At 43.6% G+C, this 27,077-nt stretch overlaps 1 protein-coding gene across 2 annotated transcripts; it reads left to right on the top strand.

Annotated features, from left to right (window-relative positions):
- Positions 1-14,168: 14,168 nt before the first annotated feature.
- Positions 14,169-25,921, top strand: LOC117350539 (H-2 class II histocompatibility antigen, E-S beta chain-like). Of its 2 annotated transcripts, none has more exons than XM_033924851.1 (6): positions 14,169-14,347; positions 17,109-17,375; positions 18,784-19,062; positions 23,321-23,434; positions 24,356-24,388; positions 25,289-25,921. In XM_033924851.1, the coding sequence occupies exons 1-6, from the start codon at positions 14,239-14,241 to the stop codon at positions 25,300-25,302; spliced, it is 816 nt and encodes a 271-aa protein (XP_033780742.1). In that variant the 5' UTR covers positions 14,169-14,238; the 3' UTR covers positions 25,303-25,921. The 2 variants fall into 2 exon arrangements, with proteins under 2 accessions (XP_033780742.1, XP_033780741.1); XM_033924850.1 differs by having other exon boundaries at positions 14,170-14,347; positions 17,106-17,375.
- Positions 25,922-27,077: the final 1,156 nt, after the last annotated feature.

Below are 27,077 nucleotides of genomic sequence, written 5' to 3'. Positions count from 1 at the left end.
TTGTAAAACTAGACAAGCCAGACTAGTACAGATCAATCCTACACCGTAATCCCAACAGAAAACCATGTCTTTCGAACACACAGAACACAGAAAACACCTTTGCCTAGTATGAAATGTCATCACAAACTAACCCCTCCCCCTTTTACAAAACTTAAGTGTGGATTTAGCCACGGTGGTAACAGCTCTGACGCTCATGGAATTCTGAGCATCAGACCAGCTACCAACACGGCTGGTGCTAAAAAACGCTCCACAGTTTTGTAAAAGGGGGGATAAAATAGAAATACATAGACAAAGGTTAAATTGAACCAGCAAGAAGCTGGACTTTGCATACAATGCAACACCACAGAAACAGTGACACATGTCTCCTAAAGCAATAAATAAATAGAAAATTTTTGTTCTACCTTTGTCTTCTCTGGTTTCTGCTTTCCTCATCTTCTTGTTACTCTCTTCCTTCCATCCACTGTCTGCCATCTCTCTGCCCCTATATGGCATCTTCTCTCCTTCTATGCCCCTTCCAGAAACTGTATGCCTCCCCCTTCCATCTCTCCTTTCACCCCCATTGGTCTGGCATCTCTCTCCTCTCCTTCCCTCTCCCACACTTCTCTTCTACAATCCCTTTCTTCCCTCATTTTCCTTTTCAATTTATTTTCTGCATCCATCTAGATTACGTTCTTACTACTCTCTCATCAATTTCCTTTTTTACTGTCTACCTACAGCTCGCCACCTCTTTCCCTCAACCCTTCCAGTATCTAACTCTATCCTCTTCCCTCAATCTAGCATGTGCCCTTTTTTCTTTCTCCTCCACACTTCCTTCCAGCGTGTGCTCCCCCTCTCCCTCCACTTCCATTCAGTCTGCCCCCCTCCCCCCACACTTTCATTTAGTGTCTGTCCCTCCTCTCCCCTCACTTCCATTCAGCGTCTGTCTCTCCTATCCCCCACACTTCCATTCAGCATCTGTCCTTCCTATCCCCCACTCTTCCATTCAGCGTCTGTCCCTCCTCTCCCCCACACTTCCAGTGTCTGTCCCTCTCTCTACCCCTTCCATCTACTGTTCATCCTCTGTCTCGTCCCTTCCATTCTCCGCCCTTTCTGTCCTTTCCATCCAGTGTCCCTGCCCACTCTCTGTTCCATATGGTATCTTCCCTCTTTCTATGCTCCTTCCATAAACTGTCTCCTTTGTACATGATTCATTTCAGCTTCACCCCCTCTCTATTTTTCTGTCTCCTGGAATCTGGAATCTCTCTCTTCTCCTTTCCTTCCTTCCCACTCCACCCCATGGTCTGGCATCTCTATCTCCTTCCCTCTCCCATGCCCAGGCATCTCTTTCTCTCCATGCCCTGGCATATTTTTCCTCTCCTTCCAACTCCCCCTCCCCTCCATTATCTGGCATCTCCTCTCCTTCCTTTCTCTCCCTCCCTCCTTCCTTCCTTTCCCATGGTCTGGACGGTAAAAGCAAAGACAGACGCCGCGGGACTTTTCCACTTGCCTGCATTGCTCGAAGTTCTGCCACTCTAGATCCCATCCCTTCTGAAGTGACTTCCTGTTTTTAAGGGGCGGGATCGAGAGCGGCAGAACTTCGAGCGATGCAGGCAAGTGGAAAAGTCCCGCGGCGTCTCTCTTTGCTTTTACCGTCCAGTTTAGCTTTACCGGCGCAGACGAAGGCAGGGCTGATGGCAGCTAAGAGAGCTGCCTAATTCGCGGGGCCCCCTTGCCATCCCCTAATGCCGGCCCTGAGAATAGGGAGGGTGATTCCGGACCTAGCGGCCCCCCATGACCATTTCGGCGCTGTAGGGAGGGAAGGAGGGAGGTAGGCTTTAGCGCGGGAGGGGAAGCGATCGATGATCCCTTGTCCCCTCGCACAGCTTCGGGATGCTGTCCCTGAAAACGGGACATTTCGGCGTCCCGAAGCGGTGGGTCCGGACAACGGGACGGTCGGTCACCTTAAGTAAGAAGTGAGGCAGTAAGGAGGGAGGGAGCGTGATAGGGACCGGGCCGGCTGTGCATCCCCTCTAAGGCTGCACCCGGTGCGGTCCGCCACCCCCTTGGTACGCCACTGGAGGGGAGTTCCTGGCACTTTCCGCAATCCTTTTTAATATATACATGTCTGCTTTGGGGGCAATGTTTCAACAGTTGGGGGTAAAGTCTTTATGCTGGTGATATATGTTTTTTCTCCCAAAGTGCTGGGAGACGTTTGCAAGTATAGATGAAGAGGATTGTGAAGTGGATGGGTGATCATGAACTGGAATTAAATGTGAATACGACAGAGGTGATGATGGTGAAAAAATCGATGGGATAACTTTGAGATGGAAAGTGTTTTTGTGATGGAGGAGTGATTGGAGATTTACAAAACCCACGAGATGACCATTCTAGGAGTGTGTTTGGATAGATGCTTGACTGTGGAGAAAGAAGTATTGAAAACAATACAGGTGGGATATTTGCAGTTAAAGATGTTGATAGATTGTAGCCTATGTTGCCAAATTATGAATTTCAAAGTGTGCAGGCATTGATCTTAAGCAGATTACTTAAGCAGATTACTTAAGCAGAGTACTTAAGCAGATTCACTATCCCCCTCTTTTACCAGCCGATTTAGCGAGTTCTAAATATTAGCACGTGCTAAACACTAAAGCGTCGATAGAATATACTGGACGCGTTAGCATTTAGCATGCGCTTAATCGTCAAGCGCCTTAGTAAAAGACCTATATTAGGGAGCTGCAAAAGTGAAAATGGGGGCATTCCAGATGTTGATTATCTCTGCAGCTGGATTGATTGCGGGTACTTCTAGAATGACTCATAAAACACCAGTATTGAAGCAGTTGCTCTTTTACCAATACAACGAAGAGTCCAATTCAAAGTCTTTCCGTCATAATTCATCAGACTTTGTACCAAGTCTCTCCTGCTGTTTTCCAAGAGGTTTTTTGTTTTTTTTAAAAAAATTTATCAGCCTAAAAGAAGTTTAGGGTCAGAAAACAGTATGAAATTATGTTGGGAAGGTAAGATGTTAATCTCCCACATTAAGATGGGTCGACCGTGTTGTCGGTAGCGGGTGTAAAGCTGTGGAATACCCTGCCAGGAATTTTGCGTTTGTGCTGCTAGACTGAATTTTAAGAAAATGTTAAAAAGGCTTTTTCGAGTTGAAATTTTATATTCACACTGGATTTGAACATTTTTGATGCTTATTAACCATTTTTAGGAGTGTTATGTATATTTGTCATGTTATGTCTGTATAGGTAATATACGGTATATACATTTTTAAATAAATAATAATAAATACTTCCGTTAAGGTAGTTTTATGTGCAAATGGTTATTGTTCTGTTTTGGGTATAAACGTGTATAAAAGAAGTTTTATATAAAACATCTAGTTTTATCCCTTACTAGCTGATGCCCGGCGTTGCACGGGTATTTAATTATAGCAATAACACTGTAAATGGATTGAAATAAAGATACTTTATAGTGGTGAATGAAATTATTTTTTAACAGCTTTATAAAAAGTACAATATTCAAATTATAATGTGAAATATTTGACAAAATGAATACAATACAACTAACGCAAAACTTGATTATAAACAACATTTTTAGTTTCACCTCCAGGAGCAAGAACATATAAATTCTTGGGTGAACCCACCCTTGAGCAAGCAACATAGAGTTGTCCATGGGAAAATCAGGGGGATCTTAAATCCACTCCACAGTATGTAATAGTCTGTCCCTGTGATTTGTTGATTGTGATAGAGAATGCAAGTCTCAGTGGAATTTGCAATCTCTTAAACTGAAAAGGAAGATCTGTTGGAATAAGTGGCATCCAAAAGTTTCAGTATTGATTTAAACAACTCAATATGTGGAAACTCAGGTTGAAAAGAAACTCCATGCAGTTTTTCCCGGTTCAGAATGGAACCTGTGTTCCTAGTTCAGCATATGTGAGTACTCATGTAATGTAATAACATTATGAACTGGGGTGCATGAAGGAAACAGTTACAAACACAGTTAGAACATACAAACTCTATATGTATGGTGTCCGTGGTAGAATAGAAACGATGTCCCTAGTGGTTATAGTGTCATAGAAAGTGTTTTATAGTGGGAATTACTGTGAGATTGGCAGCTTTTTACATTTTTTCCATTGACATGAATGGGTGAAATCTGATTTTCTGTTTGTAGCTCCGCCCACGTGTGCAGGTGGGCCGCGAGACCCCCAAAACATATCACCCCAGGTAGTGAGGGATCTGCATACCAAGTTTCGTTCAAATCGGTCAAGCCGTTTTTGAATTACTGTGAGAATGGCAGCTGTTTACATTTTTTCCATTTTCTAAATCCAGTGGCTGAAAGATAAACTGTATAGTATAACCCAGACCGGTAATATATGATGTCACCAGAATATGTCCAGATGTGGTTAAATATTAAATTCCCTAAAAACCTGACGCCTCAGCCCCACCACTCCTCCGCATAGTTTGATTCAAAAAGCGGGAAGTTTTAATGTGGGAGCTTCATCATCGGCTGTCTGGTTTATTTATAATTTTCACTTGCTTCTTTGTTTTACTGTTCGTTTATTTTACTATTCGTTAATAAAACAGCAATGTTTTAAAGGTCATAGTGTGAAATTTAAGAATTGTTTATATAACTTTGAGCTCATAAATATGAACTTTAAGAGTTTTTCATATACTCATCTCCGTGTCCACCCAGGGAGTCAGACCCGACATGTTTCACACGAATGTGTTTTATCAAGGGTCTCCCTGTCGAGTATAAAGAAAGAGAAAATAATCAGTTATGGATATATAACCTCTCCCTCCCATATCTAATAAGTTGCAAAACTTTACATTCATTTTTGTGGTATGCTCACCAAGGGCACCGCTGTCATCCGACTCCACTCAATTCATGAGGAAAGATGGCGGCGGCGTCCTCGGAGTGGAATTTAAATCCCCTGTCACTAATTTCAAAAACTCCGCCCCCTGCATCCTATTGGTCCTTTCTGTGTTACAACGTGCCCCATTCAATCTCTGCATTCAATCCTTGAGGCTGTACCGTGTCTAAAGAAAAAATGAATCTCTGTTCTATCTCATTCAGTTTCAACCGATCAACCTCCCCCTCCCCCTCCCGCCCTCCTACTTTCCTGATGACCCGCCATCGTAAGTCTGTCACAGTGTGGTTAAATCTTCCCCAATGCTCAACCAGCGGCGCTTGTGCGATCTTGTTTACAATTCTTGATTTATGCTCCGTTAACCTAATCTTAATTTTCCTACTTGTGCGCCCCACATATATAAGGTCGCACGGGCATGTTATAACATATATCACCCCTTGGGAGTCACAGTTAGTAATGCTAGAAGCTGTTAAAGTAACAGGGCGTCCCGGTACTTGCCAGGATGTGCCCTGAATAGCAGAAGGGCACCACTGGCATCTTCCACATGTGCCGTGGTGGCCTATCCTGTGTTCTTCTTCAAAACGAGTACCATATTTTTGGAAATTCACTTGTTGTCCTAGCGTGCTCCCACGGGTATAAGCAATTCTTGGAAAAGAACTCAACTCTATGTGAGGTTGAACTATACACCAATATTTCCTGAATATTTTTATTACCGCTTTTACCACTCTAGAGAAAGGTAAAACGCAGGTAAGCCTATCAGCTTCCTCTTGAATAGTGGTGGGTTCTTGCAGTAAAAGTTCTCTTTGGGCATACTTGCCCCTATAAAAGGCCTGCTTTATAGAGCGTAAAGGGTAGCCCCTATTTAAGAGGCGCGTTTTCAGATCTTTAGCCTGTCGATGGTATTCCTCTATAGTAGAGGAAACCCTACGTAACCGCAAGAACTGCCCCACAGGTAGGTTGAAACGTAATTTAAATGGGTGGAAGCTACTGAAATGTAAAATCGTATTTCGTGTGACAGGTTTACGATATAAAGACGTATAAATTTTGCCCCCTTGTATTCGTACTGTGATGTCTAAAAAATCGATTTCAGTCCTATGGTAAGTCATCGTAAATTTTATATTGGGGTCCACTGAGTTCAAAAAATCTACAAATAAATGTAGGTCATGTGCGGTACTTCGCCAAATGAAAAAAATGTCGTCTAGAAATCTACCCCAAGATTCTATATATGTCATCCATGGTGATGTGTAGACCCAAGTCTCCTCGAATCTAGCCATATACAAGGCTGCCACAGAAGGGGCGAGGGTTGCGCCCATAGCCACCCCCTGTATCTGTTGGTAAAACGCCTGTTGATGTTTAAAGTAGTTATTCTTGATGACCCAAGTGGCTAACTGCATCAGGAATTCGGTTGGGATCCGGTGGGGTTCACGTCTTTGGAGGGACTCTCTGATCACGCCTAAAGCTTCATCTTGAGGGATCTGTGTATATAACGACACAACGTCCAGAGTGACTAACCATGTTTCTGTTGTGTTAATTTGGGTATTTTCTAAACTTCTCAAAAAGTGAGAAGAATCCTTAATATAGGATTTTATCTTTGGTACTTCTTCCCTCAGAAAAAAATCTACCACTTTTGAAAGAGGTTCCAGAATAGAAGAACGGGTATTGACGATGGGTCTCCCCGGTGGATTGTCTAAGGACTTATGAATTTTCGGTAGAAATGAGATCCTCGGAATTCTCGGGTTTTTTTCAAATAGAAAGGAGTATTCTTTCTTAGTGATTATCTCTCGCTCACGATAGTCATTCAAAAACTCAAGAATATCTTCTCCCAGCTTTACCGTGGGGTCCGCGTGTAAAAGTTTGTATGCTCGAGTATCCGCTAGTTGGCGTGCTGCTTCATATTCATATTTAGCCCTATCCTGGATAACCGTGGCACCCCCTTTGTCAGCCTTAATGATGATAATGTCTTTATTTGCCAATATTTTCAGGAGTTATTGGCAAATAAAGACATTATCATCATTAAGGCTGACAAAGGGGGTGCCACGGTTATCCAGGATAGGGCTAAATATGAATATGAAGCAGCACGCCAACTAGCGGATACTCGAGCATACAAACTTTTACACGCGGACCCCACGGTAAAGCTGGGAGAAGATATTCTTGAGTTTTTGAATGACTATCGTGAGCGAGAGATAATCACTAAGAAAGAATACTCCTTTCTATTTGAAAAAAACCCGAGAATTCCGAGGATCTCATTTCTACCGAAAATTCATAAGTCCTTAGACAATCCACCGGGGAGACCCATCGTCAATACCCGTTCTTCTATTCTGGAACCTCTTTCAAAAGTGGTAGATTTTTTTCTGAGGGAAGAAGTACCAAAGATAAAATCCTATATTAAGGATTCTTCTCACTTTTTGAGAAGTTTAGAAAATACCCAAATTAACACAACAGAAACATGGTTAGTCACTCTGGACGTTGTGTCGTTATATACACAGATCCCTCAAGATGAAGCTTTAGGCGTGATCAGAGAGTCCCTCCAAAGACGTGAACCCCACCGGATCCCAACCGAATTCCTGATGCAGTTAGCCACTTGGGTCATCAAGAATAACTACTTTAAACATCAACAGGCGTTTTACCAACAGATACAGGGGGTGGCTATGGGCGCAACCCTCGCCCCTTCTGTGGCAGCCTTGTATATGGCTAGATTCGAGGAGACTTGGGTCTACACATCACCATGGATGACATATATAGAATCTTGGGGTAGATTTCTAGACGACATTTTTTTCATTTGGCGAAGTACCGCACATGACCTACATTTATTTGTAGATTTTTTGAACTCAGTGGACCCCAATATAAAATTTACGATGACTTACCATAGGACTGAAATCGATTTTTTAGACATCACAGTACGAATACAAGGGGGCAAAATTTATACGTCTTTATATCGTAAACCTGTCACACGAAATACGATTTTACATTTCAGTAGCTTCCACCCATTTAAATTACGTTTCAACCTACCTGTGGGGCAGTTCTTGCGGTTACGTAGGGTTTCCTCTACTATAGAGGAATACCATCGACAGGCTAAAGATCTGAAAACGCGCCTCTTAAATAGGGGCTACCCTTTACGCTCTATAAAGCAGGCCTTGTATAGGGGCAAGTATGCCCAAAGAGAACTTTTACTGCAAGAACCCACCACTATTCAAGAGGAAGCTGATAGGCTTACCTGCGTTTTACCTTTCTCTAGAGTGGTAAAAGCGGTAATAAAAATATTCAGGAAATATTGGTGTATAGTTCAACCTCACATAGAGTTGAGTTCTTTTCCAAGAATTGCTTATACCCGTGGGAGCACGCTAGGACAACAAGTGAATTTCCAAAAATATGGTACTCGTTTTGAAGAAGAACACAGGATAGGCCACCACGGCACATGTGGAAGATGCCAGTGGTGCCCTTCTGCTATTCAGGGCACATCCTGGCAAGTACCGGGACGCCCTGTTACTTTAACAGCTTCTAGCATTACTAACTGTGACTCCCAAGGGGTGATATATGTTATAACATGCCCGTGCGACCTTATATATGTGGGGCGCACAAGTAGGAAAATTAAGATTAGGTTAACGGAGCATAAATCAAGAATTGTAAACAAGATCGCACAAGCGCCGCTGGTTGAGCATTGGGGAAGATTTAACCACACTGTGACAGACTTACGATGGCGGGTCATCAGGAAAGTAGGAGGGCGGGAGGGGGAGGGGGAGGTTGATCGGTTGAAACTGAATGAGATAGAACAGAGATTCATTTTTTCTTTAGACACGGTACAGCCTCAAGGATTGAATGCAGAGATTGAATGGGGCACGTTGTAACACAGAAAGGACCAATAGGATGCAGGGGGCGGAGTTTTTGAAATTAGTGACAGGGGATTTAAATTCCACTCCGAGGATGCCGCCGCCATCTTTCCTCATGAATTGAGTGGAGTCGGATGACAGCGGTGCCCTTGGTGAGCATACCACAAAAATGAATGTAAAGTTTTGCAACTTATTAGATATGGGAGGGAGAGGTTATATATCCATAACTGATTATTTTCTCTTTCTTTATACTCGACAGGGAGACCCTTGATAAAACACATTCGTGTGAAACATGTCGGGTCTGACTCCCTGGGTGGACACGGAGATGAGTATATGAAAAACTCTTAAAGTTCATATTTATGAGCTCAAAGTTATATAAACAATTCTTAAATTTCACACTATGACCTTTAAAACATTGCTGTTTTATTAACGAATAGTAAAATAAACGAACAGTAAAACAAAGAAGCAAGTGAAAATTATAAATAAACCAGACAGCCGATGATGAAGCTCCCACATTAAAACTTCCCGCTTTTTGAATCAAACTATGCGGAGGAGTGGTGGGGCTGAGGCGTCAGGTTTTTAGGGAATTTAATATTTAACCACATCTGGACATATTCTGGTGACATCATACATTTTTTCCATTGACATGAATGGGTGAAATCTGCTTTTCTGTTTGTAGCTCCGCCCATGTGTGCAGGTGGGCCGCGAGACCCCCAGAACATATCACCCCAGGTAGTGAGGGATCTGCATACCAAGTTTCGTTCAAATCGGTCAAGCCGTTTTTGAATTACTGTGAGAATGGCAGCTTTTTACATTTTTTCCATTGACATGAATGGTTGAAATCTGATTTTCTGTTTGTAGCTCCGCCCACGTGTGCAGGTGGGCCACGAGACCCCCAGAACATATCACCCCAGGTAGTGAGGGATCTGCATACCAAGTTTCGTTCAAATCGGTCAAGCTGTTTTTGAATTACTGTGAGAATGGCAGCTTTTTACATTTTTTCCATTGACATGAATGGGTGAAATCTGATTTTCTGTTTGTAGCTCCGCCCACGTGTGCAGGTGGGCCGCGAGACCCCCAGAACATATCACCCCAGGTAGTGAGGGATTTGCATACCAAGTTTCGTTCAAATCGGTCAAGCCGTTTTTGCGTGATCGCAGCACATACACACACACATACATACCTCCGATTTTATATATATAGAAGATACCTGTGTGAGTTCTCCCTCTGATATCTATCTTTTTGAACCATAAAAAAAAACCAAAACAATCAATCCCACATCCAAATGAAAAACGTACAAAACAAACCTTTGGGATGTAGGAAGGGCCAGCATTTATACTAGACTGACCACACAGACATTCCAGCTGAGCGGTGGGGACAATGTAGTGAACGTCACATAACAGGTCTCAGGTACACATCTCATCATAACCCACTTAGAGTGTATGGCAAGCCCTCCAAAACCCACCCAAAACCCACTGGACCCAACTGTATACCACACCAATAGCCTTTATACTAGAGAATGACACGGTGACAAAATTCATCACCGTTCCCGTCTCCGCGGATAACCGCGGGAAATAATCCCATGTCATTTTCTAGTGTCTATTTCAACCTCGGTCCTTCTACACCAGCATTCTTCAAAGCAAAGCTTGCGGGTCAGTGGTTGTGCCCAATTATACTCTGATTCTTCCCTCTCTCCTTAAAGAATGACATGAAGATGGTTTCCCACGGTTATCCGCGGGGACGGGAACAGCGATGAATTTTGTCACCATGTCATTCTCTACTTTATACCTGCAGGTATACGTAGGTACAGAGGGATTTGGGTGTCCTTTGGAAGGCTCACATATTCCACCATAAGTGTGGTAGTTAGAGTGGGATATGGACCTCCTAAGTTCTCATCTCTATGGTTGACTGCGTCACCTGTTTCATTCACCTCTTTGGGGGATGTGAGCGGCTCAGTGATCAATGGGGGAATGTGGAGGGGTCTTTCTTACATCCCTCCAGTGGTCGTCTGGTCTGCTAAGACACCTTATTGGTATTTATTCATTATTAAAACAGGTCTAGCCCCAAACGTCTTCTCGTGCCCTAGACGTGTTCTTAAAATGTTTGATAATTGCAGATAAATATCCATATCATAAGCCCATCCTAGTCTCGCCCAAACCAAGCCTCTAACACACCCCTTTGAGATTTAGACAAACTACAGATGAACAGCGTAGATATCAGTCTAGGTTTTAAAAGTAGCAAATTGGAAGGGTTGGCCAAGAAAAACATCTGTCTACCCCTGTATGCCACTTTTTGGATATTTATCCTTTTGAAAATGAGCCCCAGAGTACTAAGGAAAAAGAAACTTTTAAAGATTTCACTTGAGTGAGGAAGAAACTGAGTAAAAGAAACATTTAAACACTTACACTTAGCTGGAGCAGGTTTCTTGACCCAGGTAAGGGAGACTTTACACCTGAAATTACAATTCATAGCAATAATCAGAATTTGAACGTAATAACACAGGCTGTATTAAAAAGGGTCATTATACGTATCTGATGTTTTAAACTAAAGTCTTCCTGATAACAGTTTTTAAAGTAACATCAAAGTATTTGGTCACATTGTTTGCTGGGGTTCACATATGAAAAAGTAACTATCTAGTTAGTGTAAGACATCAGCTGAATTTATTCACAAACTAAGGGAAAGGGAAACATTTTCCATCTTTAAGAATCGATGGCTAATATTCTTAGTTTTGAAATACGTTCATTACTTGAAAGTAAAATTTTGTATCAGCTTCAGAAAAAATTTCCTTGAGAAATAAAATCTTTTAATACCATATTTAATTAATCGGTGACTTTTCTTACAAAGAAATCATGTACATACCACAAATCTTATAAGCACAGAAAGATGTTACACTCTGGTTGTATTACCTACATAAGCAAACGATTATTGCTCCTTTCTTTGAGAGAGGGAAGAGGTTTATTTTAAAATGTAAAGTCCCACCTCATGATTGGAATAAAACAGGAAATATCTAGGATCACTCTGACATCCATCTTCTTGAGTCCTAAATTGGTCATCAGTAAAGTAAGGTCTGCTCTTTGGGGATGGGACCTCTTGCAATATAAACACAGTAACAGGTCAGTCACCACAAAATCCTGAAAGCCAAGTGGAAGTAACTGCAGAGCTTTAGGCAAGGGAGGTTTGTTTCTTATGAAACCAGGTGCTGTGGCTTTGCAAATGGGGCCAGACTGAACAAAACACTTCTGATAAGTTGGGACAGTCAAACAGGGCTTGTGAGTCCAGAGGTCCCCCCCTCCCCCGTTGAGATTTTCCTAATTAAACTCAACAATTCTGATGGTCCCAACATCCTTTAACATCCTGAAAAAATGCAGAGATGGATTCACAGTTTGAATATTAAACTTTATTGGGTAGGTGATGTGTAATGAGGGCAATTTCTAAAGACCATTCGCCGGGAACGTGGCTAATAACCCAGGTAAATGGGCTACTTGGAAATTATGCTGTAGAATTTAATTTGCTTAATACATTGCCCTTAACAGATAAGTTTACAAGATAAACACAAAACTAAGAGAAGTAGAGGAAATGACCCTCCTTGTGAGTAAATTTCACTCTGATGGCTCCTCGAGTGTCTCCGCCTCTCTGGTTTTTTTTGCAGAGGTTGCTGCTCTAGGCAACTGCCTAATTTGTCTACTGCTTAATATAAAGCAGAACAAAAGGCTACTTAAAGCTGCAGAGGTGCCCACAAATCTCAGTTAAGGGGATCCGGGTTTTACCTCTTCCCACGAGAATCAGATCCATTTAAGGACCAGTGAGGAGCTGCAGTGTCTCAGGATCAGCAGAGCAGATCAGTTGTGATCCAGAGGAGTTGCTGGACATCTCCCCACCACTTGTTCCCTCTAAGATGAGCAGGAGTCCTCCAACTGAACTACTACCAGTAGGAGGTGCTACTTCATTATTGTGTTTTCAGTTGCTTGAGAGAGGCAGGTTCTCTGAAGTCCTGCAGAACTTGTCCAATAATATTGAAAATGTGATAGCACCCCCTACTTCCAGGACTGGAGGCAGAGGACCCCCGCTCAGCTTAGATTGAACAGTGTGTTCCCCACAACCTAAAGATCAACCCAAAGCTTCCTGCAGTAGCTAAGATCCAGAGCATTCACTGCTGTCTGTACCACCATCACCTTAAAAGTTTTACCAGTTTAACCAGTAGATAAAAGGAAATGATACTGTCTCTGCAGAAGCCCAGCTTCTCCAGGAGCCAGCTGCTGAAGATTTGGTATAAATCACCATCTTTAACACACTCAGACAGACCCACTAAATGTAAGTTATTATACCGAGTTCTGTTTTCTTGCTCCTCAATCTTATCTTATGATTCAGAGGTTTCCTTCCTCAGTGCAGTGATCTGATTTGCCATATTGGCGCTATTATCCTCCTGCATGGATAACCACTGCTCCACCTCTGAGAATTGCCAATTTTGAGAGTTGACTTTTTCATTCATTTTGTCCACTGTAGTTGGTTTGCTAATGCAGCTGATATATATATAGTTATCTTTTGAGTCCACTCTCCAGCTTAGGGGTTACCAGATTTTGTCTGTAAAAAGAAGAGCACATATAGCCCCTACCTGCTGCATCCGCAGCCCCATCCTATTCTGTCTCTGCCCCCAGCCTTGCCTCGCTAAACCCCCATGCCCACCTCCACTTGAATTTTATCTCTTCTTCCCTGAGTTCGGGGCCACATCTGGAGGTCCTCCGAACATGCGTGGAAGGGACATGATTATAATCTATGCATGCGCGTATGCATGCAACATCATCACATCTACGCATGCTTATAGGCTCTCCAGATGTGGCCCTGTGCAAAGGGCCCACCAAAACCTAGACAAAGTCAAGGTTTTGGAAATCCACCCCTCCCTCTCCTTGGTCACCTGAAAAGTCCTGTAAAAAGAGGACATGTTTGGGATTTCCCAGATATCTGGTAACTGTACTCCAGCGGGAATGGTGAATGAAGTGGGATGCTCCGCCATCTTGGCTGGTGATAGCTTTGGCTTCTCTTTAGGAGTTTTCGAGGTTCTTATGCTACTCCGTGATCCTGGTCCCAGTTCTTTTCTGCTTATTTGGTGTCATCTGTGACAACCACCAAGAGTGCAATGTTCTTATGGCCGATTTTATCGGGGTTAACATGGAGCACCCCTCTCCCCCATCTACTCAGGCAAACTCCACCTTTTGAAGTCTTCAATGCCAATATCTTCTTTTCTAACTTGTTAAAAGTTAGAAAAGAAGCCCTTTTAACAATATTCTCTAGAGAGGATTCCAAGAACTTAGATCTAGACAAAAGGTCTTTTTTGTGTGACACCTAAGCATCCGTCCAAAGCACACACTCCAGGCTCTCAGTAACCCTGGCACTTCTCTCTGCCTGGTAACCAATGATGCAGCTGAGCCTCAGAACATGATTGGCTCACACACTTCTCTCCGGTGTTTCAGGGGAGGAGATTTACTGGTGTGCTGGTGTCAGTGGGGGCTGAGTGCCAGTCTCACCCAGGAAAAGCGTTCTGCTGGCTTCAGTCACTTCTTTGAGATCATGATGGTCTCTGTCCGAGCGCCTGGAGCTGGAAGCTGCAGTCTGGCACTTCTAATAGTGATCCTGACTGTGCTGAGAACCCACATAATTCATTGCGGGGACCCTCCAGGTAAGGATCCGAGAGGGGTTTGGGGTCAGGATATTTCTAGACGTGACAGCGCAGAGAACCCACCACCATCAGATAAAGATCATTTCGGGGCTCTAAGATCAGAGGTCAGGAAACATCTGATGGTGATAGTCCCGAGACCTGACATTGCTCATTACAGGACTCTCCACTTAAAAATTGAGGAGGGGGGTGATATGTGGGGCTGGAAGAGACTGTATTTGTGTGTTGGGGGGGGATGTGTAAGTAATATATTACTGAGTTACATCTTATGGTTTATGAGGAGATAACAAAGACAATAATTCAGAATCTGAAAGGAAAGAAATTGAAAGAAAGTTTTAGAAAAGTAATAGTAACAGTAATATATTAGTGGCAACATATCACTAGTAATATATTACTTTCAAAAGTAATGAATAACCAGTGTTGGGTAAGTTATTTTCCAATATTAAAAGAAAACTGCCACTAGTTTCATTAGGAAACAGGAATAAGTTACAAGTACTTACTAGTCTAGGTAGGTTATTGTGAAAAATAATGCCTTACTTAAAAAGTGATTTATTAGCAGTAAAATATTACTAAGCAACTCTACTGTCTTGGAATGATGTGCATGGGATGTGTGTATGCTTTGCGTGTGTGGTGTGTAAGGGAGAAGCTCAATGTTTTGGTTGGATTTGTGAGTTTCTGGGTCTCTCTGTCTGTCTGTCTTTCTCTACCTGCCTTGCCTCTTGTGATTATTCTCAGCCTGGGAGTCTCTCTTTTCTGAAAACAGGAACCTGAGCTCCATAAAAATGACAATACTGACACTTTGTGGCCATTGGAGAAAGTGCAGCATCTCCCATTTTTATGCTTTTAATAAAGGAAATATTGTCCTTGTACAAAAAGGGATCCGGGTCTGTTTATCTGTGCAACAAGGTAGAATCAGGTTAAAAAGTTTTATTAATGCTTCCTGGGTCAGACCAATGGGCCACCAAGCCCAGTAGCCCGTTCTCACAGTGGCCAATCCAGGGAGAGGGTTTAGGAGGAAAGAGGAGCAGCTCAATCTTAGACATGTTTAGTTTCAGATGACGGCAGCAATGTCAGCACACAAAAGCTCACATGAAAGTCAATCCTGTCAGCTGATAAAGGCCTTCTTTTACTAAAGTGCGGTAGAGGTTTCTACTCCGCTAAATGCTCTGATGGTGCTCCGATGCGGTAGAAAGGGGGGGGAGGGGTTGAATATTGCACTTAACCAGCTGACTCTATAAACCTAGAAATTCAATGCTGAAGGCCAGACGTGGCCCATCATTGCAACTGGCTATATAAAGACGTCACCCAGATCCAACGAAGACGTTTACAGTTAATCAAGAATGCTGCTATAAAACTCATCACTAATTCCAACAAATTTGATCATCTGATGCCCTTCTACAGAATGCCCACTGGTTGCCATTTAAATAATTTTGCTTTGCTTTAAAATACGACTATCAAAGTTACAGCATTCCTAGATAAACTCTTAATGCCATATACACCATTGAGAACTTTATGATCTGCAGAGCACAATTTACTTGTAATTCCCTCCTTCAAAGTCATAAATACGCGAAGAAACGAAATATTCACCATTTGTGCTCCGCAGCTATGGCATACTCTACCCTCTCATCTAAACAGTAACTACACCAAACACTAAATCCAATTCTATTACTTCAAATATGTCCACTCTTGCGTATAAGGTTGTAATTTTAATAAACTGTACATTGTAATTTGCTGTATTTTAAGATTCTGCATATTGTAACTCACTGATTGTCCAACTCTCTTCAATGGGAACCGCCTGGAAGTCACACGATTATGGTGGAAAAAAGAATAAAGTTATTATTATTATTAGAGAAAAACAAAAACTTGACTGCTTTAAGAGCAGCTTAAAGTCTTTTTTATTTAAAGATGCTTTTCACAACTTAAATACCAAATGTATGATGCTTCTTTTTAAAGAAATATCCAACTCAGGAGACATCAGAGATTCCCCCTGTCAATCCTTTATAAGCTTCTCTTCCTTTATTTATTGATGTTCAACCCGCACCCTTTTGTATGATGTTGGTCCTGTATGGTTTGATATGCATCCTTATTTTATAATAATGTACTCTGTTTTAAGGTGTATTGTGAGCAATATAATCACATTTTAAATAAACCTGAAATTCACAAGTGGTGAATCTAAGGCCTGTGGCAATTTCTAAAAGCATTTTCTGATTTGGTTCATTAATGAGAGACGACTGCAAATTCCTTTTTCTCAGAGACCAGCTAAATTTCCTCCTGTCCCCATGTCTGATCGTTTGGGGTAAAGAAATTTGGTCTGTTTGTTTGTTCATCCAGGGCAAGTTACATAATAACATCCAAAATCAGACATAATATTTTTCGTAGAAATCAATCCAAAATCACACTAGGAAACGAATTGCACAATTACATAATAAAATCAAATTGCATCTGGCCTAAGGCCAAACCCTAAAATAGATCAAAATATCAAATTGCCTCAATGTCAAACAGAACAGAATGAGACTCGACAGTCGCCACTCCTTCTCGCTTTAAGTCTGTCTGGAGGTGTCTCTTCATGTGTCTCTAGTCATCGGAGTGTGTGGCAGTCTCTCTCTCTCAGGATGTTAACATGTGGCCTCTTGCTGTCTCTCGGGGTGAGTCTCTTTTCTCTCTCCGAAACTGTACTGGGTGGGTCGGTGGCCTCTTGGCGTCTCTTTCTTTTGCTTTGTAAGTCTCTCAGGGTGTTACAGTCTCTCTCTCTTTCCTGCAGCAGTTTTCCTCTATCAGTCGAAGGCCGAGTGTCACTTCGGAGACGGCGGGCAGGGGATGCGCTACCTGCAGCGGGAGTTCATTAACCGGGAGGAGTACGCTTACTTCGACAGCGACATCGGGCACTATGTGGGCAGGACGGAGCGCGGGGTGTTTGCGGCGGATTATTGGAACAACGACACAGCGATCCTGGAGGACAGACGGGCTGCGGTGGAGAGATTCTGCAAACACAACTACGGGGTGTTTAAACCCTTCATCATTGAACGGAGAGGTGAGAGCACAGGAGAGAGACAGGCAGGGCCGAGACCCCCCTCCCCCGACCCATCTAGAGACAGCTCCGAGGTCAGCCTGAAAGAAAAGCCGTGCAAAGCCCCTCCTCACTCCTAGGGGGGGAATATAAAATCAGGAGTATGAAACAAGAGACTGATAGACAGCACCTCCCCCCCCTCAGAGAGAGAGACAGCCCCCTCCCACCAGGAAGTAAAAGAGATTCCCAGAGCTTTAATTTCTAGCAAGCGCAGTTAGGAGATTCAGGGCCTGGGGTCTCTTCTGCCCCTGGTGGTCAAAGGGGGAACTCTGTTCAAGGGCATTCCCTCACTAATCAAATGGAAAAGCCAAAAAACATTCTCCCTCAGGCACTCTCTCTTAAATGCTCCACCTCTCACCCCTCCCTTCCCATGTTCTCTCCCTCCCTCCCTTCCTAAAGACAGGTACGGTACCATTGTGCCCCTCTGCCACTGCACCTGTCACCCTGTACCCCTCTGGCCACCGCCATTCCCCTTTACTTCTTTACCCTGCTCAATTATGGCCTATAGCTCAATTACAGCCAGGCTGGATCCACCTTCAACCCTTCATTTCAACCTCCTCCCTGCCCCCCCCCCCCCTCTTTTTCTACTCTGGTCACTTTGTCAGCCTATTCCAGCCTCAGTCTGGAGCTCACCATTAACTGGCAAACCCAGATAGCCAGTTTTGAGTAAGCCTGAGCCCAAAGTGGGCAGATATCTCTCTCTCTTTCCCCTTCTTCTCCACAGCCTATGCAGCAGACTCCTTCCTTCCTTTCCACTCCCAACATATGCAATACATTCTCCTTCCCTCTCCAACCCCCAGCCTATGTGACAAATTTTCTCTCTCCCTCCCTCCCCACCCCCCATATACCATTTCTTTACATACATGCTGCGGATGGCTGCCTCAGAAGCATTGACTCAGGGACTCAATTTTCCATCTCATCCCTGCAAATTCTGTCCCTGTCCTTGTCCAATTCCTGCAAGCTCTGTCCTTATTTGCACAAGCCTCGAACACTTTAAAATCATAAGTGTTCGACGCTAGTGCAGTTAATGCAAATCTTGCAAGAATGGGGCAAAGACTGGGGCAGTGAAAAAATTTTGTCTCCGTGTCAGCTCTGATGCAAATATGTCAGAGGGAAGGCTTCCGGATCAACTGCCGGCAGCATATAGGACCCCCTGCTGTTGGCCTGTGGTTGCTGGGAGGAATGGTCTGAACCCAAACTGGGCAGGCAGAAACATCTAGGCCCATCTAAGGGACTGTGAAAGCAACCCTGGATCCACCCAGCTCAGGCATTAAACCAGGATTCTTCCAGGATTTCTCTCTCTCTGTTATGAATTTCTGTGGAGTCCCAGACCATATCTGCCTCTCCCCATGCCGGTATGTCTGTCTTACAGTCCCTCCCAAAGTTAAAATCACCCCTACGAAGTCCTTCGGTCTGGAGCACCAGAGCCTCCTGGTCTGCATCGTCAGCGGATTCTTCCCCTCCGAGATTCAGGTGAAGTGGCTGAGGAATGGGGTGGAAGAGAGCAGCGTGGTATATGCGGAGCTCTTACAGAACGGAGACTGGACCTATCGGGTGGATGCGATACTGGAGACGGTCCCGGAACACGGAGACACCTACACGTGTGAGGTGGAGCACAGCAGCCTGCAGCAGCCTCTCAGGATGGAGTGGGGTAAGAGACCCTCCCCCCTTCTCTATATTTGGGTTATAACTTTATAGCGGGTCCCCTAGGTTGGGAGATTATTTTAAAGGTTTCGTGGAAGTGAGTCTTTATCAAGTGACAGTGGCCCACCTAGTTGCTGAAGACGTATGATGTCACTTTCAGGGATCCCCAAGTCACACCAGTTGAGAAGTTCCCCTCGCCTACTTTTTAATACCACTTCTCCTGCAGTGACTTAGGCCCATCTATGCTGAAACAGGAAATTACATCAGAGAGAAGGCTGTGAGCTGATGCTGAGCAGCTACCATCATACACTGCTCACAACTGGCAAAGTGGTGTTTGTAAGGTACAATTATGGCGGGGGGGAATTGAAATCTGGATTATCTTGGGAGGAGGGGTGGTAGTTGACAGCTGAATCACATGGGGTAGATGTTCTGCACCCAGATCAAATGCAGGGCAGGGGAAGAGATGCCAGGCAGAGAGCGGTGGTTGGGGTTCCTTTGCCCACCCACCTTGGCCCCTTCCAAATTAGGTGTCTGCCAACTCCCCTGACTCCACCACTTTGGCCAAACTAAGCCCCTGAACACACAGAATGTCAGGTCGTGTAAAAGTTTGAGTAAAAGTTACTAGGTGCACTTGTAGGAGTGGGAGAAATTCATGAGGTCTTTTATATGTTCACTACAAGCTTTGTATAAAGAAAATCATTTATAAAATTATCCCCCCAGTGTCCTATTAGGAGTGTAGCCTCCTATCCCCCATTCTCAGCAGCACGGAGGGTTCTGGGTCTTCTCTCACGAGGAGAGGGATGTGAACGTTTATGTCCTTAGGACTGAACATAATGAACTCGGACCCTCACTCTTCACTTTCATATTGTGGTTCCAAACAGAGAAAATATCCTGAGGCCTCTGTATCACCCTCTGGTGCAACTGTATCTTGAACACCATGTATGGTTCTGATCTCTGGATCTTAAAACGGATACAGATGAATTAGAAGTGATTCAGAGAAGGGAGAGACCAAAAGGATTAAGGGGACGTAACGAGTCTCAAAAGAGGAAAGGGTAACGAGATTAGGGCTCTTCCATGTGGAGAAGAGACGGTTTATAAAATCCTGAATGAAGTGAAATGGGGAAATGCAAATCAATTATTTACATTGAAATGCGCAATTCCTTAAAGAAAAGAGGCTGATTGGAAATTTAATGCCAGATCTGGGTAGCATTGGAAGAGTTCATGGAGAGGTGCCTAGAGTTGCTTCTCTTCCAACAACCCAACCACCCTGCTCCAGTTTCCCCCAAAATACCCCCTCCCACCGAGCATTAGCCCAACCCATGGTGGTCTGGTGGCTCTCCCAACCACCACAGTGGCCCCTGAATCTCCCTCCCCAAGTCACACGAGGGTGGTTTGAATATTTTGGTAGACATAAATAAGTGAAACAAATATTTTTTTAAATTTGACAAAAACTTATTTTTCTGATGGGATGGAAAAATTGGACAAAGTGTACAGCCCTTAATGGAGACTATGTTGAGAAATATAACTGGGTTTAAAAAAAAAATTATTTGTTTAACTTGTTTTTTTACTGTAAGTTTTTTTACTGTAAGTTATCACTGGTGGCCTAGCGGTGGAAGTAGGAGTGATTTCCACATCTCTGGGGTGGCCCATCCCAATGCCTCCTGTTTTCCTGGACACCCCTTTTCCCTAGATTCAAGCAAATTATTTCCTGCACAAAGCAGATGCACATACCCTAAACCCAGGTATTTCCAAAGTAAAACAATTCACCTTCTCTATGAAAATTTGTGCAGAGGTCATGGGTGAAAAGTCCCCAAAGATGCTGCTCTAATGTGGGGAGTTTCAGGCCTGCCCCCAAAGGGCACTGAGAGTGGACAATTTTCAGGAGACTAATTTATGTGAATAAAATTATTTTTATTTAAATAAATCACTGAGCGACAGATTCTGAAAACTAAAATCTGCCTTTAACGTGTTCGCTAGACCGGTACCAGCTGGATTATCGTGCTTATATATTAGTGACGGGTTATTAAAACGGCTTACGATGGTCTTTCCTGAGTTTTCTAGCACTCTCTGATACTGCCATGCAGATGTAATACAGTATCCTTTTTAACTTCCTTAAGGAATTAAGCAGCAACGAGCCCTTTCCTTTTGTTTTTTTCCTTGTCTTTTATTCCTATCCAAATTGTATTTCCAACCCTATTTCCTTTTCTCTCCCGTCCGTCTGTCTCATTTATCCCTTTTTAATAAGCCAATTATTAGTTGATGTTTTTTTGTAATTTGTTTTTTGGGGTTTTTTTTGTAAGTATTAATGGTATTGTTAATGGCATTTTTATCAAGTTCATACTCTTTTTTATATATATTGTAGACTCGCTTAGAAATTATAGAAGCGATTAAATCAAATTTTAATAAAACCTTGAAACCTAGTACGAGGTCATTAATATTAAAATGAGCAAACCTTGCGATTCTCTATAATCACCGAGTGACTCTCTAACCTCATTGTGCCACATTTGCTGTCAAAATTTGCCAACAGGTCTGAGTTGTCATTGCCTTATTTTCTGATCAGTGCCTGAGTGCTGATTGGCTCAGGCATTGACAGGAAAGTAAGTCTTGACAGCTCAGACCTGCAGGAAACTTTTCCTGCCATTAAGTGACTCCCCACCACCTGGTTGCGGGAAAGATGCCTGTCAATCCAATCCTGCCAATCCAACCTGATCAGCTTCTTTGACTGGGTAACGGGGAAGCTGGATATTGGGGAGTCCCTGGACATCGTGTACCTGGACTTTAGCAAAGCATTCGACAACGTACCACACCGCAGGTTACTGAGCAAGATGAGTTCTATAGGATTAGGTGACACATTGACGAAATGGGTTGGGAGCTGGCTTGGAGGTAGGCTCCAAAGGGTGGTGGTGAACGGCACCCCCTCCGAAATGACGGAGGTGATTAGTGGAGTACCACAGGGCTCAGTCTTGGGCCCAATCCTATTCAACATCTTTATAAGAGACTTGGCAGAAGGGCTTCTAGGTAAAATAACATTATTCGCCGATGACGCCAAACTGAGTAATGTAGTGGGCAAATGCACAACAGACGAAGATTCAGTGCCCGACAACATGATGCACGACCTACTCCTACTGGAGCGATGGTCTAGGACATGGCAACTCAACTTCAATGCCAAAAAATGCAAAGTTATGCACCTGGGCAGCCAGAATCCATGCAAGTCTTATACCCTTAATGGCGAGATCCTAGCAAAAACGGTAGCAGAACGAGACTTGGGGGTAATCGTCAGTGAGGACATGAAGTCTGCCAATCAAGTGGAGCAGGCTTCGTCCAAGGCAAGACAAATCATGGGCTGCATACGAAGGGGTTTCGTCAGTCGTAAGGCGGAAGTCATTATGCCATTGTATAGATCCATGGTGAGGCCCCACCTGGAATACTGTGTGCAATTCTGGAGGCCGCATTATCGCAAGGATGTGCTGAGACTGGAGTCGGTGCAAAGAATGGCCACCCGGATGGTCTCGGGACTCAAGGATCTACCATACGAAAAACGGCTTGACAAATTACAGCTATACTCGCTCGAGGAGCGCAGAGAGAGGGGGGACATGATCGAGACGTTCAAGTATCTTACGGGCCGCATCGAGGCGGAGGAAGATATCTTCTTTTTCAAGGGTCCCACGACAACAAGAGGGCATCTGTTGAAAATCAGGGGCGGGAAACTACGAGGTGACACCAGGAAATTCTTTTTCACTGAAAGAGTGGTTGATCGCTGGAATAGTCTTCCACTACAGGTGATTGAGGCCAGCAGCGTGCCTGATTTTAAGGCCAAATGGGATCGGCACATGGGATCTATTCACAGGGCAAAGGTAGGGGAGGGACATTAAGGTGGGCAGACTAGATGGGCCGTGGGCCCTTATCTGCCGTCTATTTCTATGTTTCTTTGTTTCTATGTTTCCCTATCAGCCATTGCCAGGCAGCACCCCCCCTAAAATCCCACTCCCCCAGTAGCCGTGTTTCGGCTGAAGAACCTGCCTCATCAGTCACAATGAAGTTCATATCGGATTTCTGCATCACTAGATAAGGGCAGGGCCATACCCAGTTCACTGTGACTCCTGAGGCTGAAACATGGCCCATGTCATTGAAATTTGTGTTGATGCAAATAAAGTTTGTTGATTACATCTGGTTTTTTCTTATGTCTCCATTTTCCCCGCTGCTGATGCTGGGGTGATTGAACTGCGGTGGACTGTTTCTTCTGTTTTCTTATGTGTTTCATGCAGAGCCTGAGACCTCAGAGTCTGCAAGGAGCAAGCTGCTAACGGGGATCGTGGGGTTCGTGTTGGGGGCTGTGTTCATCACAGTTGGACTCATCATTTATTTGAAGAGTAAGAAAGGTAACTGCAGTCACAACCAGATAATGTCACCTCTCCTGTTACTGCCACCATCACTCCTAAAGGTAACCATGCTCACAGCCATATGATGGGAGTCAGACACTGCAGGCTTCTAGACTCCTATCACTGTCCTATCAGCCCTCCAGAAATAGGTGTAAGACCATTGCATTAACTGGGTCCTAAACTTAGTTGCTAATCCCATGTGTATCCCATAGAATGACAGCCTTTAAACATGGATTGGCGCCAATATTTGGCATTTACTCATGTAATACTAGGAGTTGTCCTATTACATACATTTGCTCCTAAGTCACTTGGAGTGTAAATGCGAGAGGGATGTACACATGGGATGGAAGATGGATGGGCCTTGGACATTTCTCCAAAACATGTGCAACTTAGAGAATACTATCGATTCTGATCATACCTTGGCGTACTTTGTTGCTTCCACTTACACCTGCTCTTGACATAAGTTGATGCTCTTAAATGATCGTGCCACCAGTGCTCACACTCTGATCCTATATCGGCATCTTTGAACCCAGTTGCTGTTATAGATTTGGCACTATGCATGGTTCTTTGTGGTAGCTACATCTTGGTACCAGTTTATAGAATTATCCCCATACACATCAGAATCCTCTGTAAAAGGAGTGGGTAAGGTTGGGCACTTTGATGTCTTAGACAGCATCGCATTGGTTTGGGTCATCTGTCTTTGTTAAACTCTTGCAGTTATTGGTTGGAACTTCATGATGTAATAATCACTATTTGTTATGGGTGGTGACTTAGAGAGTTTGCTGATTGGCTAAGGCGCCTCCTTGTCATGGGTATAAATCTTCACATGCTCCATTTCCAGATCTTACTCTTTGTATCTAAACTAATGAAAATGCTCTGTCAAAGTGAATAATTCTGAATTGGTTTTCTTATTTCTTTCAGGTACAACTCAGCTTAGGATTCCTCCCAATGAAGGTAAATAATCTTTGAGCAGAGACTGCGAGTGACTGTGCCTGATGGTTTCCCTTTTTTGCGACGGCTTTTTGCAGTGGTGAATTTCGACGTCGCTTATACTTTGCTGCTACTCCACAATTTTTTGTGACTTTTTTTGTTATTCCCCCCTTTTTTACCATGGACCCCTGACGAAGGTTTGTCCGAAACACGGACTGTGTCGGGTCCCTTGATTGGTAAAAGGGTTTGCAAATAATTATTTTTTGTCACGATAAATTTTGCCTACGTCTTGTACAGATCTGCAGTTCTGTTTTGTTTGCTCTCGGTTTCCCTCTGAATACAGAAAAATGATAGTATTTGAGCAGTCAGAGGAACAGGAACCATTCAACATATATTTAGTGTGGGACCATGTGCAGAATATGCTCAGGAGAATCTCTGTCTAGAATGCACCCAGGGACTTTGTATTTAATAGCCCGGTTTATGGGTGGGATAACAAATCTTTAATAAACTTGGAAACTTGGATATGGTTGGGGGGTTGGGTGCTTTGCAATATACCGGTATACCCAGAGTGGTTTTCTACATAGAATTCACATGGAAGCATGCCTGTGCACATCATATATCTTTGGCATTCTTTGCCCATCATACAATTGGGCAGTAAACATGGGGAGGGGGGAAGCTCTGTTTAGAATATCCCTCATCTATAAAGCAGGCTTTCCTAACACATTTTTCACAACATAAGAAGGTGATATAGAAAATCAGACCAAGAGGGAAACAAATGGACACACTGATTGGTAGATCTGGCCTGCTATGGGATGGGGTTGAGAAGAGGGGTCAGACTGCAAAATAAATCTAGATCTTATTGAGAAGTTTGAGAACTAACCTCCCATCTCTTATTTGTATCTCTCTGCTTCTTGTTCTCCTCAGGTCTCCTGAGTTAAGCTGATCTCAGAAACCTCTGCTCCATCATCTGGGACCTAAAACCTCTCATATCCTAAGGATCAGTAAAGCCTTAAGCGGAATCACTGCTGTCCATACTGACACCTACAGCTGAGACCCTTCTCTGATCCCAGGGAGGAGGTTCAGCCCCAGCTGGAGGGGGCCACTACACTCTCTGTTTTCTAGTGCTTAGGGGTCTCGGATTTTGTCTCCTCTGTGAGAGCATGCTCACTAGCTTTGACACTGTCAGGACTCGGGAGTATTCTGTCCCACGTATTAACGTCTCCCAGACTAGATAATTTTATCCCCTTCACAGTTATTATATTTATGGTTGTGTAACCTATAGTTAAATATTTTTTTCTTACTTGGGAGGTCTCTAGGTTTGAAGAGGCATCAGGAGGCGTCTGCAGTTGAGGGCCGCATGACACGAGGCTCTGTTTCCAAGCTGCTGAAGGCTCATTTAGCAGTAAGGAGGAGTGGCAGGAATGACTTCACAGGCTGTGCATATACGGAAGCCCCAAGGACAGCCCAAGTAGTAAAGGAAGCCACAGTTTGGGGTATTAGGCTCGGAGGAATGAAAATTTTAATATTACACATGGTCTGGGGGCAGGAAAGACCCAAGCAAGGATCCTTTGGTGTGCCGCGGTGGGGACGCAAACAATAGGATTGCATCCTCCTTAAGAAGGATGCACATTCTCCTTAAGAACTGGCCCAGAGAATGCTGGGAACTTTAAGGAGGCTCAGAAAGCCTAGAAAACGCCAATTTTGGTGTGATTTTTCATGCACAGTCATTAGGGCTAAAGGAGACTGGTACGGACACCTTCTGTTTATTTAAAGTATTTTAAGAGCTTGACACAGTAGAAAAATAAAGTTTAGAGGTATAAAGAGGTTGAGATTAAGAGGGGAGCAGTGGTGTACCTAGCATATGTGACACCCTGGTCCCATCATTTTTTGGCACCCCCCCCCCCCCCCGTCTGTACAAAAAACATGATTTTTAGTAACAAGCCACACGTCACACATGAGTATCTAGGAAAAGGCAGCATCTTACATACTGCAGTGAGTAGTACAACATCAATACATCTATTGTAAAACTAGACAAGCCAGACTAGTACAGATCAATCCTACACCGTTAATCCCAACAGAAAACCATGTCTTTCAAACACACAGAACACAGAAAACACCTTTGCCTAGTATGAAATGTCATCACAAACTAACCCCTCCCCCTTTTACAAAACTTAAGTGTGGATTTTAGCCACGGTGGTAACAGCTCTGACGCTCATGGAATTCTGAGCATCAGACCAGCTACCACCACGGCTGGCGCTAAAAAACGCTCCACAGTTTTGTAAAAGGGGGGATAAAATAGAAATACATAGACAAAGGTTAAATTGAACCAGCAAGAAGCTGGACTTTGCATACAATGCAACACCACAGAAACAGTGACACATGTCTCCTAAAGCAATAAATAAATAGAAAATTTTTGTTCTACCTTTGTCTTCTCTGGTTTCTGATTTCCTCATCTTCTTGTTACTCTCTTCCTTCCATCCACTGTCTGCCATCTCTCTGCCCCTATATGGCATCTTCTCTCCTTCTATGCCCCTTCCAGAAACTGTATGCCTCCCCCTTCCATCTCTCCTTTCACCCCCATTGGTCTGGCATCTCTCTCCTCTCTTTCCCTCTCCCACACTTCTCTTCTGCAATCCCTTTCTTCCCTCATTTTCCTTTTCAATTTATTTTCTGCATCCATCTAGATTACGTTCTTACTACTCTCTCATCAATT

Source organism: Geotrypetes seraphini, chromosome 16 (genome assembly GCF_902459505.1).
Source record: "Geotrypetes seraphini chromosome 16, aGeoSer1.1, whole genome shotgun sequence".
NCBI lineage: Eukaryota > Metazoa > Chordata > Amphibia > Gymnophiona > Dermophiidae > Geotrypetes > Geotrypetes seraphini.
The sequence above is the reverse complement of the archived record's forward strand: the minus strand, read 5'-3'. Positions and strand labels throughout refer to the sequence as shown.

What these genes read in the sequence shown, in the direction of transcription:
- LOC117350539 (XM_033924850.1), top strand. Translation starts at nt 14,239, where the DNA reads ATGATGGTCTCTGTCCGAGCGCCTGGAGCTGGAAGCTGCAGTCTGGCA. An exon ending in CTTCATCATTGAACGGAGAG is followed by an intron (nt 17,376 to 18,783) that starts GTGAGAGCACAG and finishes TCTGTCTTACAG; the next exon opens with TCCCTCCCAAAGTTAAAATC. An exon ending in GCCTCTCAGGATGGAGTGGG is followed by an intron (nt 19,063 to 23,320) that starts GTAAGAGACCCT and finishes TGTTTCATGCAG; the next exon opens with AGCCTGAGACCTCAGAGTCT.